Source organism: Arvicanthis niloticus, chromosome 11, assembly GCF_011762505.2.
Source record: "Arvicanthis niloticus isolate mArvNil1 chromosome 11, mArvNil1.pat.X, whole genome shotgun sequence".
NCBI lineage: Eukaryota > Metazoa > Chordata > Mammalia > Rodentia > Muridae > Arvicanthis > Arvicanthis niloticus.
The window spans coordinates 11254445-11269440 of record NC_047668.1 but is presented as its reverse complement, the minus strand read 5'-3'; the positions used below and the strand labels follow the sequence as shown (position 1 = coordinate 11269440).

Sequence of the window (14996 nt, the reverse complement as noted above, 5' to 3'; positions counted from 1 at the left end):
TACCTGATTCTGGTGACTGCTGCTATCTCCAGGAAATGGATTTTCTAGGCTTTTTTTTTTTTTTTTTTTGGCAGTCTTGTAGCCAGGAACTGATACCTTCTGTGCTCAGTCCATGCCTTTGAGCTTGAGTGTCAGGATGAGCATCATTCATTTTGTCTATCAGTCATTTGTACTTTCTTCTTTGTCAGAGTTTCCTTTTTTTTTAAAATTTATTTTTTTAATTGGATATTTTATTTACATTTCAGGTGCCATACCCTTTCCCCATTTCCCCTCCCTAGAAAACACCTATCCCATACCCCCTTCTCCCTTTTGCTTTTATACAATTTTTTAAATGTTAACCAATGGCTTTATAAATTTGGTAATGCTCAATATCAATCAGAAGTGTAACCTAAAAGCCAATCTAGATATATCATCTATCTTTGACTGGCGAAGACATGTGAACATCTGCCTCCATGTCTGGTCCCCTTCTCTCATCACCTAGCTCCTCCTTTCCTTACTCCTCCTCTCCTTACTCCTTCCACCTTAGCTCCTCCTACATATCACCCTTCCCGTTAAAATAAAACTTTTTTCTCAAAATAAAGTTAGAGCATAACTATACTGATTTATGTCAGTAAGGTGCAAGATAGACCTAATACCCAGTCCATCATTTTGTTGACTAAGCAGAACCTCTGTCATCTCTCCTAAATAAAAGACTTAGTTCTGAACCTGGCTTTTTTTTTTTTTTTTTTTTTTCTTTAGGATGAATGTCACCTGAAAACCATCCTCTCAAATCTTTTCTCTCAAAGTAAATAGCAAGGATTGGCTATGAGGCTATAAGTTTTCAACCCCATCAGAAATCCAGAATGACTGAGTTAACTGAAATTATGGGAAGCACAAACCATAGCTTCTAAAACATAGCCAATTTATAGAGACTGCTGAACACCTGGACAATCCCTATACTACAGAACGTTGGAGCATCCGATCTTCAGCCTTCTGGCCCAGGATTATCTGACAGACCTAGTGATGCAGAATTATTAAGGGCTGATTACTCTGTCTAGGCAGATATAATCAGTCAAGTATTCTGCAAGTGTGTCCTTTTCTGGACAGTGATTTGTCTGTAGATGAAAAGAGGCAATTCTTGCCTAGTGGCTCTTTCACCACGATTGGAATAACTCCAAAGATGCTCAATTTCTTCTTAGAATCCAAGACAGGAAGCTGTCAGGAGCAGACAGGTCTCTAATCAAAATGAACCTTAATACAGAAATGTTTGTAACGTCAATTCTGTGGATTTCTGATGTTTTGAAAACCAACTATTTATGTAAGGCAATCTGGACTGTTGTCTGTCAACTCTTCTCAGCTATTTCTAAAGAAAATATAGAAAACACCCTAACAATAAACTCAAAGCCATGAATTTGCTATAGGCCCTTAACTCACAGGCTAACCATCTCAAATAAGTTAAAAAAGTTAAAGAAGGACTGGGTCTAAGCCTTGTATTCCTAAATGTGTTATACAGGCGCAATGCCTATGACAGTAACAATATTCATCTCACTTTTATATTAATAAGAAGCTCGTACCAATGAAAACCTTAAATTTGGGGCTAGAGAGATGGCCCAGTGGTTAAGAGCACTGACTGCTCTTCCAGAGGACATGGGTTCAATTCCCAGCAACCACATGGTGGCTCACAACTGTCTATACCTCTAGTTCCAGGGGAGCTGACACCCTCACACAGACTGACATGCAGGCCATAATGCACATAAAATAAAAATAAATAAATAAATAAATAAATAAAACCTTAAATTTGAAATCAAAGTAAATTTTGTACCATTTAAGAAATTATAATTTCATCTTAATAACAATTATACATATTTCTACCAGTAGATTATGGCTATGCAATAAATCCTAGCTAATCCTCCCTGTTCCACCAAAACCACTACTTTTCCCTAGAAAGACAGCCCAATATTAACCACCTCAGTCCCCAAGCCCAGGGAATAGGGGCGCCAACTCTTCATTAACTTCTTCAAGCTGATTATGGGTGTTGAGATATTAAAAGAGGGGTTGGGGGAAGAGTAAAGTGATAAGCCTCTGACACTGTGTCTTCACTGCATCCAGCTGGAATTCCAGGACATCAGAGGTTCAAGCAGGTCTGCTCAGCTTGCCTGATGAGTAGATACACCAAGGCTATGTATTCTGCAATATACAATTCTCAAAACAAATTTTAGTATCAAGATAATTGTTTGTTTGAATTGTGGAATCTAGTCTTCTGGCGGCCTGCCTCTGTCATGTCTAATCCATATAATTCTGGGAGTTTCTATGAGGGTGTGCTCCCTCCATCCTCCCATTTTTGCCTTTCTGCTCTCAAATTTCCCAACATCAGGGAATCCAAATTTTTGGGCACCTAGGCCCTCCACTTCCACTGATGCCTAACCCCTTACCCCATTCCCCCCTCCAATTACTATGAGGGTGTGCTCCCAACACCCTCTCATTCCCGCCTCCCTGCTCTTGTAATTCCTCAATACTAGGGAATCCAAACCTTCAGGTACCAAGGCTGTCCACTTCCACTGATGCTTGGCAAGGCCACCCTCAACTACCTATACAGGTGGAGCCATGAGTCCTCCCCTTTGTGTTCTCAGGCTGGAGATTTTAGAATGGTTACTCCAGCTTATTTCTTAGGACCATTTGCTTGAAAAATTGTTTCCCAGCCTTTTACTCTAAGGTAGTCTGTCTTTGCACTGAGGTGGGTTTCCTGTATGCAGCAAAATGCTGGGTCCTGTTTATGTATCCAGTCCATTAGCCTATGTCTTTTAATTGGGAAACTGAGTCCATTGATGTTAAGAGATATTAAGGAACAGTGATTGTTGTTTCCTGTTATTTTTGTTATTAGAGGTGAAGTTATCTTTGTGTGGCTATCTTCTTTTGGATTTGTTGGAAGAGGATTACTTTCTTGCTCTTTCTAGGGTATAATTGCCCTCCTTGTATTGGAGCTTTCCTGCTATTATCCTTTGTAATGTTGGGTTTGTGGAAAGATATTGTGTAAATTTGGCTTTGTCATGGAATATCTTGATTTCTCCGTCTATGGTAATTGAGAGTTTTGCTAGGTAGAGTAGCCTGGGCTGGCATTTGTGTTCTCTTGGGGTCTGTATGACATCTGTCCAGCATCTTCTAGCTTTTATAGTATCTGGTGAGAAGTCTGGTGTAATTCTGATAGGTCTGCCTTTATATGTTACTTGGCCTTTCTCCCTTACTGCATTTAATATTCTTTCTTTGTTTTGTGCACTTGGTGTTTTGATTATTATGTGACGGGAGGTATTTCTTTTCTGGTCTAGTCTATTTGGTGTTCTATAGTCTTCTTGTATGTTTATGGGCATCTCTTTCTTTAGATTAGGGAAGTTTTCTTCTATAATTTTGTTGAAGATATTTATTGGCCCTTTAAGTTGGGAATCTTCACTCTCATCTATACCTATTATCCTTAGGTTTGGTCTCCTCATTGTGTCCTGAATTTCCTGGATATTTTGTGTTAAGAACTTTTTGCATTTTGTGTTTTCTTTGACAGTTGTGTCAATGTTTTCTATGGTATCTTCTGCACCTGAGATTCTCTCTTCTATCTCTTGTATTCTGTTGGTGATGCTTGTGTTTATGACTCCTGATTTCTTTCCTAGGTTTTCTATCTCCATCGTAGTCTCCCTTTGTGATTTCTTGATTGTTTCTACTTCCATTTTTATGTCCTGGATGGGTTTGTTCAATTCCTTCACCTGTTTGGTTGTGTTCTCTTGTAATTCTTTAAGGGATTTTTGTGTTTCCTCTTTAAGGGCTTCTACCTGTTTACCTGTGTTCTCCTCAAATTCTTTGTGAGTGTTCTTTATGTCCTTCTTAAAGTCCTGTAACATCATCATTAGAAGTGATTTTAAATCTGAATCTTGCTTTCCTGGTGATATGGGGAATTCAGGACTTTCTAGTGTGGGAGAACTAGGTTCTAATGATGCCAAGTACCCTGGGTTACTGATGCTTATGTTCTTGTGCTTGCCTTTTGCCATTTGTATCTCCATAGTGCTACCTGCCCTGTCCCTGACTGGAGCCTATCTTTCCTATTATCTTGGTTGTATCAGAACTTTATGGGGTGGGTGTAACTACTGGGGTAAGTGCTGGGGCCCAAAATCTGCTCAGTGCTCAAGCGCAGACAGGATGCTGCCCAGGTTAGAGCTCTAGGAGCCCTGTTTCCTCTGGGTTCTTAGAGATTGGAGCCAGAGCTGCTGCCCAAGATCTGCTCAGTGCTCTGGCCCAGACCAAAGAAAACCAGTGTTCCGTGCTGGGAGTGACTTCCTGGGTCCTTGTGGGTCCCAGTTACTCCTGTTTGTGGTGAACATTGCTGTCTGCTTACCTAAGATACTGCCTGGGTTAGAGTTTCCGGGAGCCCCGCTTCCTCTGGGTTCTGTGTGATTGGGGGCAGAGCTGCCGTCTTGGATCTGCTCAGTTCCTGGGCCCAGACCAGAAGGAATCAGTGCTCTGGCCTGGAAGTCTTTGTCAGAGTTTCCTACACTTACTTTTTCTTACTGCTTTATGTGTTCTTTCTATCTATCTATCTATCTATCTATCTATCTATCTATCTATCTATCTACTTATTTTTGGTTTTCTCTTGTCTCAAGTTTGTTTGTAAAAACAGCAAAGGACACTGACATCTGCAAATACTATATGGTAGGTGTATCACAGCCCAGTCCATTTGTCTTCACACTGGCTGGAGCCTTTTCTACAGGGCCTTCACAGGGGCCTGGCCACCTTAGGGAGCCTGAGCTGGAGCTGAAGACTGGGCCTTAGCTGGAGCTGTGGCCTTTGCCTTGGTTTGAACCTTGGGCTTTGGTTGTCAGAGGCTACGACCCTTGGCCATGTAGCTTCAAATCTACTTCCCAAGCTTGGGGTGAGCAATGCAACCCAGACGGCTGAATTTGCATCTGGGACCCTTTGGCATCTCGGGCTTGTTGGCATTAGGCTTCACAAGGGCCTTGATGGTCTCTGCATGTGCACCCGCTGCCTTTGCATTGTTGGCCTGCATCTTCTTCAGGCCTTTCTTGTTGTGCTTCTTGACAAAGTGCAGGTTTCTCAGGAACTTGGGGTCAGCCCCCTTAAGAGTATCTTTGTGACTGGAATTTCTTGATGCCATTTCCTTGCCATTTGCGGGACAGGTTGTGTGTGGTGTGATTCTTGGATTTGGACATGTCTGCATGGTAACTGCAGCTCCTGAAGTTTCTGGGACCATAAGACACTTAATGTGTTTTAAAAATCACTCTGTATTGACCCTTGCCCTTGTGCTGTCTTGTCATTAGAGAGGCTTGATCTACTGTGCCTTTTGATGAATAGTCATTCTTGGTGTGTTTGGGTGTATCTACTTTTAGAGTTACTTTCAGGTGGTTAGTTTTTTGTTTTTAATCTTCTTTTCCTCTTTTTCTTTAAATTAAATTTAATTTTTAAAATTATTCACTTTATATCCTGGTCACCCCACAATGCTTCCCCCCTCTTCTCTTTTGAGAGAGTTGAGGCCCCCAACCCTGGCACTTCAAGTCTCTGTGAAGCTAAGCTCTTTCTCTCCCACTGAGACCAGACAAGACAGCCCAGCTAGAAGAACATATCCCACACACAGGCAATAGCTTTAGGGATAGTCCTCATTCCAGTTGTTCAGAACCCACATGAAGACCAAGCTGCACATCTGCTACAGATGAACAGGGAGACCTAGATCCAGCCCATGTATATTCTTTGGTTGGTGGTTCAGTCTCTGAGAGCCCCAAGGGTCCAGGATAGTTGATTCTGTTGGTCTTCCTGTGGCATTTATATCCCCTTTGGGGCTGCAATCCCTTATTCTTCCATAACAGTCCCCAAGCTTCATCCACTATTTATTTATGTGGGTGTCTGTATCTGTATGAGTCAGCTGCTAAGTGGAGCCTCTCAGAGAACAGCATTCTCCTGTTTGCAAACATAAGAGTACCACTAATGGTGTTAGGGATTGGTGCTTGCCCATGGGATATGTCTCAATTTGGGTTGGTTATTGGTTGGCTATTTCCCCAGTCTCTGCTCCATTTCTGTGCCTGCTTTCCTTGTAGACAAGATAAATTTTGTGTTGCAAGTTTTATGGATGGGTTGGTGTCTCTATCACTCCACTGGGGTTTCCGTCTGGCTACAGGAAGTGACCTCTTCAAGTTCCATATCTTCAATGTAGTGAGTCACAGCTAAGGTCACTCCCATTGATTCTTAGGTGTTTCCTTTATCCCAGGTCTCTGTCTCATCCTGGAGATGCCCCCACCTCCTCACCCTTGTCAGTCGCAGATTCCCATTCATTCACATAGCCATCTGGCCATCTCTCCTGTTCTTTCCCACACCTGATTCTGAATCTCTCATTTCCTTCTCCATCCCCGTCCCAGTTTCCTCCCTCCATCTGCCTTTTATGACCATTTTATTCTTCCTTTTAAATGAGATTCAAACTTTTTCACTTGGGCCTTCCTTCTTGCACCTTTTCTATGATAACCTTTATAAAGATTACTAAAATTTAAAAATTCAATTTTAGACACTAAGATACACACACATACATATATATGTATACATATATATATAATTTTAGTGGACACTATTTTGATTCAGCTGTACACTGCATAACACTTCAATGCTAAACATGGTATGTCTTCTAACATTTGTCATTTAATGAAAATCATGCCTCTCTGTTTTTGCCACTTTGTTCTCCAACTAACAGCTTTTTTTCTTATCATTAAAAGTATCAAATCTTAGGCATTTTTCTATGCTAATTTTCTTTACTCCCTCACTTGGCACCAGATAAATGTGGCATCTATCCTCCTGTGGCAGACATATTGCATGCCCAACATATAAACTGTGCCATTCTGGGGCCATAGTGTAGGTGGAACCTGTCACTTGCTCTGACTAGTTAGACCACGGCAAAGGTCTTGGGATGCCATGCGACTCATAATTATGTTTACATTATATAATGTTTACTTATTAGTAGAAGCCTGGAGAGAGATTGTCCTGCTAGCCTTGACAAAACAAAGAACTGTACTAGCTAGTAACTGACTATGGAGATGGTCCCAAGGCAAGAAAATGCTATGGGCTAGAGGATCTCAGGGTCTCCGAACCGTAAATTTATATTCTCTGCCATGTAGTATAGGGAAATAAAAGGTTTTCAACAACCCCAGTGATCTTTTAAGAAGAGACTTTCCTCTTTGAGCTATCAGATGGCAATACCACCCAACAAGCACTTTTTTGACCTAGGGAGTGTAGAACAGAAGAGTCGGTTAATCGATGCACAGCCCTCTCACTATGGAAACATGACAAATGTATGCTGTTTCAAAGGTACTATGTTTCCTTTTTAGAAATAGGAAAATAATACAAATTTTATCATCTGAAATTATATTATTATTGTAACAAATACCTAAAAATAGGGCAGCAGCTTTAAACTAAATAGTGATGTAGATCTTGCAAGATATTTAAGTCTATGCTTTGTAAAGTAACCAAGTCAGAGGACTTCCAGGAGTTTATAGGTGTTGTTCTTTAGGGATTATAGCAGGAATCTCATGGAAAAATGAGTGGGTGTGGCTTTGTATAATAAAGGGAATGAATGCCTGTAGAATAAATGAAAGGTCTTCAAAGTTCCCAAGAACATTATTTCTCTAGAAATCAGTATAGAAATAGTGATAGAGAGAGAGAGACAGAGAGACTGATAGGTAGAGATAGACAGGAGATAGAGATACAGAGATAAAGAGAGATAGAGAGACAGAGATAGAAAGATGGAGATAGAAGGATGAATCTCCATGCTGCCCTGTGTTGGGTATAGAGAACTATGGGAGTTCTGTGCTGAGGATGGAAGACTTGGATGTTGAGATGGCTTGTGAACATGGAGGAAATGCTAAAGAGAAGTCATGAAGACAGTATATTCAAGTTAGCAAATCCCATGACTCCTTTAACAGTTTACTCTAGTTTAGAAAGCAGGTTAACAACAGTGTTTAAACCTGACACTCATGTTAGATCCATATGATGATTTGCCAATCAACAAATTGACTATTTGCATCTATTGTATTGCTAGTTCCTCAACCTAGAATTGACCTTAATACTTGCATGTAATTAAAATGGTATAAAAGCAAAAAGGAGGCGGGGGGATGGGATGGGGGTTTCTAGGGATGGGAAATGGGGAAAGGGGATGACATCTGAAATGTAAATAAATAAAATATTCAATAAAAATGAATAACCTCTAGAAAATTAGGCTTCTTTTTATGGGTTTCAACTATTTTTATTAAATTTATGTGGGTAACATTTGATTAAAGCCTTTTTTAAAAAGAACTAGCTGAACTCCATTAAGAGTAAGTCAGACAAAGAGGGTGATTGAAATATTTCTATTACCTACTAACTTTCTAGTACTCCAATCAGAGAAATAACAAGGCAATCATTAGTAAAGCACCTACAAGTTTAAGTGCGGTATTGGAATTTAGAAGTTCTAATTACAAAAATCCATATATGTAAGCCTGCTTCAGACCTGATGGCCTCTGGGGGGAGCTTGTTGGGTTCATCCTCTCGGGGACAGGTCCTCCAGTTGTATAAGAACAACATTTGTGACCTTACATGATCTGTGTGCATTTGTATGACATGAGAGCAGAGCTTCTGTGGGCTCTGAGTTTTCTTTACTTTTAAGGTTATGATGTTGAACATATAAACAGTAAAACAAACAAACAACAACAAAAAACATTTGCTTCATCCCCTATCTTTGTTTTTATTCTTATAGGAATCTGTGAGACTATTTAAGAAGGCATTGGAACTGTATGCATTTTCTGACAAAGGACCAGTTGCCACTAGTGTTTTATCAGAGTGTTTTTATAACCTGGGTCTTTGTTACATGGAGGAAGGCAATTTTCAAATGGTATTTCTGTGTTTATCCTTTGTAATTCTCTTATACCTTACATGTCCACTACAATTTTCACTCCTTCATCTCCTCTCAGCACCCCTCCACTCTCTCCAATATCCACTCCTCCTCCTCCAGTTCCCTTCAGAAAGGAGCAAGCTTCCCAGGAATAGCAACCAATCATAGCATATCAAGTTGCAGTAAGACAAGACACAAACCCTTATGTTAAAGCTAGACAAGGCAGCTCTCACTCCTACTTGGTATTCTTCAAGAACACCAAGCTGCACCATCCTGTGTGTGCAGAGTATCTAGCTCAGACCCATATAGGATCTGTGTTGCTTCAGTCTCTGTGAGTCTCTATAAGCCCTGCTTAGTTGATTCTGTGGACCATATCCTGAATGAGGTAACACAGACCCAGGAAAACAAACATGGTATATAATCACTTATAAGTAGATATTAGCTGTTAGGTAAAGGATGGCCATGCTACAGACCACAGACTCATTGAGGCTAAGTAACAAGGAGGTGTGACACACAGTCTCCCAGGAAAGCAGAAATAAATTTTGCAGGTGAGTTGGGAGAGGTGTGGATGGGAACAGAAGGGATCAAACAGGGAGGTGTTAGTGGGAAGGATGAAGGGAGAGAATACTGGGAGATATGACTGGAATCGGGGGATATTTGGTATGCAATGTAGAAACAGTAGAGCAGAAACTCCCTGGAATCTACAAGAGTGACTCTAGCAAAGTCTGCTAGTAATGAGGGATACGGAGCCTGAAGTGGCCATCTTCTGTAATCCAGGTAGACGCCTAGCAGTGGAACTAGGACATCAACCAGACATAAAAAACCTTCCACCTACAGTCAGTCTGTCCTGCCTGCAAGATTTTCTAGGGTAATGGTGACACAGAATTTATGGAAATGGCCAACCAATGACTGATTCAACTTGAGGCCCATGCCATAATGGGGAACCCACATCTGGATGGCCAGGAACCAGAGGCAGGACAGCTTATAGACCCAGGATAGAACCAAACAGGACTAGAAAAAAAGTCATTGAAATGATTCCTAATGATATTCTGTTATACTCATAACAGAATACTCATAGATTGGTGCCTAGCTCAGTTGTCATCAGAGAGGCACCATCCTGCTACTAAACGAAGTAGTTATACAGAGCCACAGAAACACTAGGTGGAACCAGGGGAACCCTCTGCCCACCCCCACAGAAGACAGGGAGGAAGGAATGTAGGAACTCATGGTGTCTGTGTGTTTAGAAGCAGAGATTGTTTGGAACCCTCCAAACTGGTTGCTTGCATCGGGTTCTGTTTCTGAATGCTGCCCTCAGTAATTCAAGAATTGAACTGACTAAAACTACTTCTAAGGCTTAGCTTGTAACAGGCAGTCTGCACTCCTATTTCCCATGAGTTGCTTGAAATTAAATATTAGCACATTTTATTTGAGGCTAACTTGTCAATAATATTTTAAAGATAATACATATTTCTCACCAAAATAATAAGTCTAACTGTAGGAAATTATTGTAGCAAAATAATATCATCTCACTAAGTTGATTTACTAAATTGTAAGTAGTTAAATTGAATGTTTCATTGTGCCATAGATAAAATGGTTAATGATTAGAACATTCTTTGACTTTCCTTATTGATAACTGAAGAATTCAAATCAGGTTTAAATTGGTTAAGATGACTATATACATTGGAGAATTATGGCATCCTTTTATCCTGAAACTTAATAATTATGTGTCTGCTGTAGTTCTTGGACAATCATGGGGAACTGAATACTGCTGCCTGTGATTTCTTTGAATTAATGAATTCCAAAGAATAATGACTGAAACTAAACTGTTGCTTAACAACATGGATTATGTAGATATTTGTCTGAAAATAATGAGACTTTTAATTATAAGTCTGATTTAGTTCTGAAGATTATACTTGTTTGTTCCACAAGGTTCTTTGGGAGAATTAATTTTAAATAACCCCCTAAAACTTTCCAGTGACGCTTTCCAATAGCAGCACCATGCCTTGGTAATCTCGTAAGTTCCTGTAGTCTGTCACTGAGTGTCCATGCACAACCATACTCTTCCAGGCTTTTGAGGCTTTCACCAAAGCTGTGAAAGCGAATCCCGAATTTGCAGAAGCTTTTTATCATCGGGGACTTTGTAAAGTAAAACTCAACAAGCAAAACTCAATTCTGGACTTTAACCGGGCACTTACCCTAAATCCCAAACATTACCAGGTATGTAAAGAAATGATATCAGGAATTTGGGGGATATGTTAGTCTGGGTGAAACTATTAAATAGTTTATATGTAATTTCTAATAAAAGCAGTTGGGTCTCTTTCTCTCTGTCTGATTTATTTTTCTCCCTCCCTCTCTCCCTCCCTCCCCTCCTCCCCTCCTCCCTCCTTCCTTCCCTCCCTCCCCTCCTCCCCTCCTCCCTCCTTCCTTCCCTCCCTCCCTCCCTCCCCCTCCCTCCCTCCTTCCTTCCCTCCCTCCCCTCCCTCCCTCCTCTCCTCCTCCCTCCTTCCTTCCCTCCCTCCCCTCCTCCCTCCTTCCTTCCCTCCCTCCCTTCCTCCCTCCTTTCCTCTTTCCCTCCTTCCTTTCCTCTTCCTTCCCTCCTTTTCTCAGTTTCTTCCCTCTCCCTTCCTTCTTCTCTTCCTCCCTTCCTTCCTCCCTCCCTCTTTTCCCCCATCTCCTCTTTCCCCTCTTCATGTTATGTAGCAGAGAATGGCCTTGAACTCCTGATACCTCTGCCTCTCAAGTGTAGAGATTACAGATACATGTTATCATATCTGATGCCAATTAAGTATATTTTGATAACCCAAATTTTTATACTCTTCTTTGGAACCAAAATATTATTTTTAACATAAATATTACATTTGAAAAATATTTTGAGATTTGTAATATATATTACTATGTCAAATACATTAATTTATTTGTTATCAATTTGAATGATATGCTATAAATTTTACTAGTTTCTTGCTTTCATATCACATGGATTTTGCCTCCTGATATATTTCAGGGACAATACAAAATTTAGTACATAAAATTGAACTGGCTCTTGATTCTAAATTAAATTAGAGTTGACTAAATACTAGATAATTTTAGGGAAATATTAGTAACTATTCTAGGTAAGCAATGGTAGTACAGTTATGTAGGGCGATGTCTTCTTTCGCAGGAGCCTTATTCTCGAGGAAACGTAGTGAAGAAGCGTGGTGCATACAACTTGCTTTCTGATGGCTTAGGGAAAAACAGAGACAGCAAAGACAATCAGCCACACACTGATCATCACTGAACCCAAGTGGTAGCCATAAGGCGGATTCTATTAAGTTATTTCAATTATGCTATATGTTTAAATTTTTAATGAAAAAATGGCAAAAACTATATTTTAATATTGTCTTTATGAACCATAGATGTGTTTGAGGTTCTACATATTATGGTAAAACTGAAGATTTTATTAAATCATATATCCCTGCTCTCTCCCTTCTCTGAACAGGCATATCTAAGCCGAGTAGCTTATTATGGTTTAAAGGGCAGATACTCCAAAGCCATTCTGAACTGCAATGAGGCCATCAAACTTTACCCTGAGAGTGTGCGTGCCTACATCTGCAGAGGCGTTCTGAAATACTACAACAGAGTAAGCCGTTCCTGCCTGGGCTACTAAGAAAATAGAGTGGAAGCTTCCAGGGTTGTTAAGTACTGACTCACTTCCTACTGTTCCTCAATTACATGAAGTGAGATTATGGTGTTTATATGATTGTGGTGTTCTCTGTTCTTTGGACATAATCTTTGGCTATATGATACATAATATTCCAGCATAACTTACGTTTAACTACTTGATTGTCGGACATTTGGAATGTTTCTGTGGTTTACAATTCATTTGCAGTAACACACTTATATGTGCTGGGAACAAATTTTTTGTTTGAGTTTCCTAAATAGAATTTCCTGGGCAACAGATTATGATAACTGATGCTGTGTGGAATGATTTATTTCTCCCTGACTATATCTTTGATATTTCTTCAGTACTACGCTATATGGGATACTTTCATCACTTAAAGCAAAGGTGTGTGCAAGCACTATGCATCAATTCCATGAAAGTTCATGTTCACCTGATGATGTAAGCTGTCAGGGAAGAATGGAAGGAATGAGAGAGTGAGTGTGGTGGAGATTGTGACCCTGTGGTGGTCCGAGTGTCGGAAGGCAGTCAGGCCTTTAGTGTTCGTCAGAGGAAGTCGAACCCCCATGCAGTCAGCATCAGTTTCTCCAGGCTATATAGCAACACTGGTAATAATTGCTTACATTGATTTTTCAGGTTTTAATTTATTTGTATGAATGTTTGCCCACATTTATGTCTGTATAGCATCTGTGTACAGTGCCTCTATACACAAGAAGACAGTGCTGGATCTCATGGAACTTGATCACAACTTACAGGCAGTTGTCAGTCGTGAGTGCTGGAAATTGAACCTGGGTCCTTTGGCATAACAACCCAGTGCTCTCAACTGTTGAGCCATCTCTCTAGCCCATCATTGCTTCAATTTAAGTTACTAACATCCTTAATTTTATTTGCAGGTGGAAGAACTATAAGACTCCCTACCGAAATCTTCTTAATGAACTATGTGAAAGATTAGCTTCATAGTATTAATAGGGTCACACATTTACTTTATGATTAAACTTGCCTATTATGATTTATGCTGCTCACACATTCTCTCTCCTTGTAGAATTACAAGCTGGCTATTACAGATTTATCTACAGCTGTCAACATGGACAAGAACAGTTATACAGCGTTTTACAACAGAGCCCTGTGTTACACCAAGATAGGGGAACATCAGATGGTAAGCAGCCATTTTAGTAAATGAGAGATTTAAAGCAACGCGCATTCAATGGCTTCTTGAATTAGACAATCAATCTATAAGCAATATTTTTTAAGCAACATGGTGAAGCACTTGTAAGTGTGTTTAAAGCACCTGTATTTTCTTCTTTATCTCTGCTATAGTCTTGAAAAATAATTCCTATGGAAAAACACACATAAAACTCAAGAAATCACAAAGAACCATTTCAAATACTATTGAATTCTTTCTAAGGGCAAAATTAACTTATGCAGTTTCTGCACCATTAATTCCTTTTACAATGCTTATATAACTATTTAAATGACTGTATAAATTAAGATACATTCTGTAAGTACCATCTTTATAAATGTTTTACTGATAACACCACTGTACAGGACCCAAGCTAGAGAAGTTCTTGGAGGTATTTGTTGGAGAATCCTGAGACTCTAGGCAGTGACTAGTATAGAGTAATGTGTTCCACCTACAGGGGCTGTTGACAGGGTTCTGCACATGTGTTTTGTAGGCCTAACCGTGTTTTAAATAATACGGTGCTACAACAACCCCATTTCTCCACCAAACTCATTTGTATTTTCTAATTTCACTCCCATTGTCTTACCCTTCATCATTATGGTTGATTTCAATGAGAATTAGCTCTGTGACCAACCACCTGTAAGTTCTTTGTGTTTTGTCCCTTGCTCTTGCTTCTTCTTCCTGTACCTTCTGATCTTTCCCTTCTCACTTCTGCCCTTTCATAGCAGGGGCATGTGCTTTTGCCGACTTCACATTCCCATTGCCCTAGGCAGACACACTTCTCAGTCTTCGTGAAACTTAGCAAAGTCTGCTTAAAACATCTACAGACTTAGAAATCACAGAGAAGACAAAGGTTGAGAAACCTGTCCACCCAGAAGAATGCAGCATTCCTAACAGCTAGGCCAGCAAGTTTGTCTTCCTCTAGAAATGTAGTCAAATGCATAATTAATTTTTAACAAGGCAATTGTTAAGATTCAAGGAGTCAATTAAAGGATCATTTAGCAGGGATTTACAGAGAAGGTGTCTTTGAGGACACCTTACACCCCCATTTCTGCCTGAAGGTATCTCCAGGTCAAACACAGTGGGCTGGGCAATGAAGAAACTCCTGTATGTTATCTCAGTTATGTAGAAAAGCCAATTCCTGGTTAATGAAGAACACACAAAACAACCACAATAAATGAGACCAAAATAGGGTTGCAAAATATTAGTGATTTTCAAGACAATAAAGTGACAGGAGGGAGAAATAACAGGAAGGAGAGGCCACAGAACTCATCCAAGTCACA

The 14996-nt window shown here is 40.0% G+C and overlaps 1 protein-coding gene across 2 annotated transcripts in view; it reads left to right on the top strand.

Annotated features, from left to right (window-relative positions):
- The window catches only part of Ttc6 (tetratricopeptide repeat domain 6), a 204124-nt gene that overhangs the window by 164489 nt on the left and 24639 nt on the right, over positions 1-14996 (top strand). For both annotated transcript variants that reach the window (XM_076941850.1, XM_034514438.2), the window contains exons 22-25: positions 8744-8878; positions 10946-11095; positions 12354-12494; positions 13576-13689. In XM_076941850.1, the coding sequence (XP_076797965.1) occupies positions 8744-8878; positions 10946-11095; positions 12354-12494; positions 13576-13689 (540 nt within the window). The remainder of the gene's footprint in view (positions 1-8743; positions 8879-10945; positions 11096-12353; positions 12495-13575; positions 13690-14996) is intronic.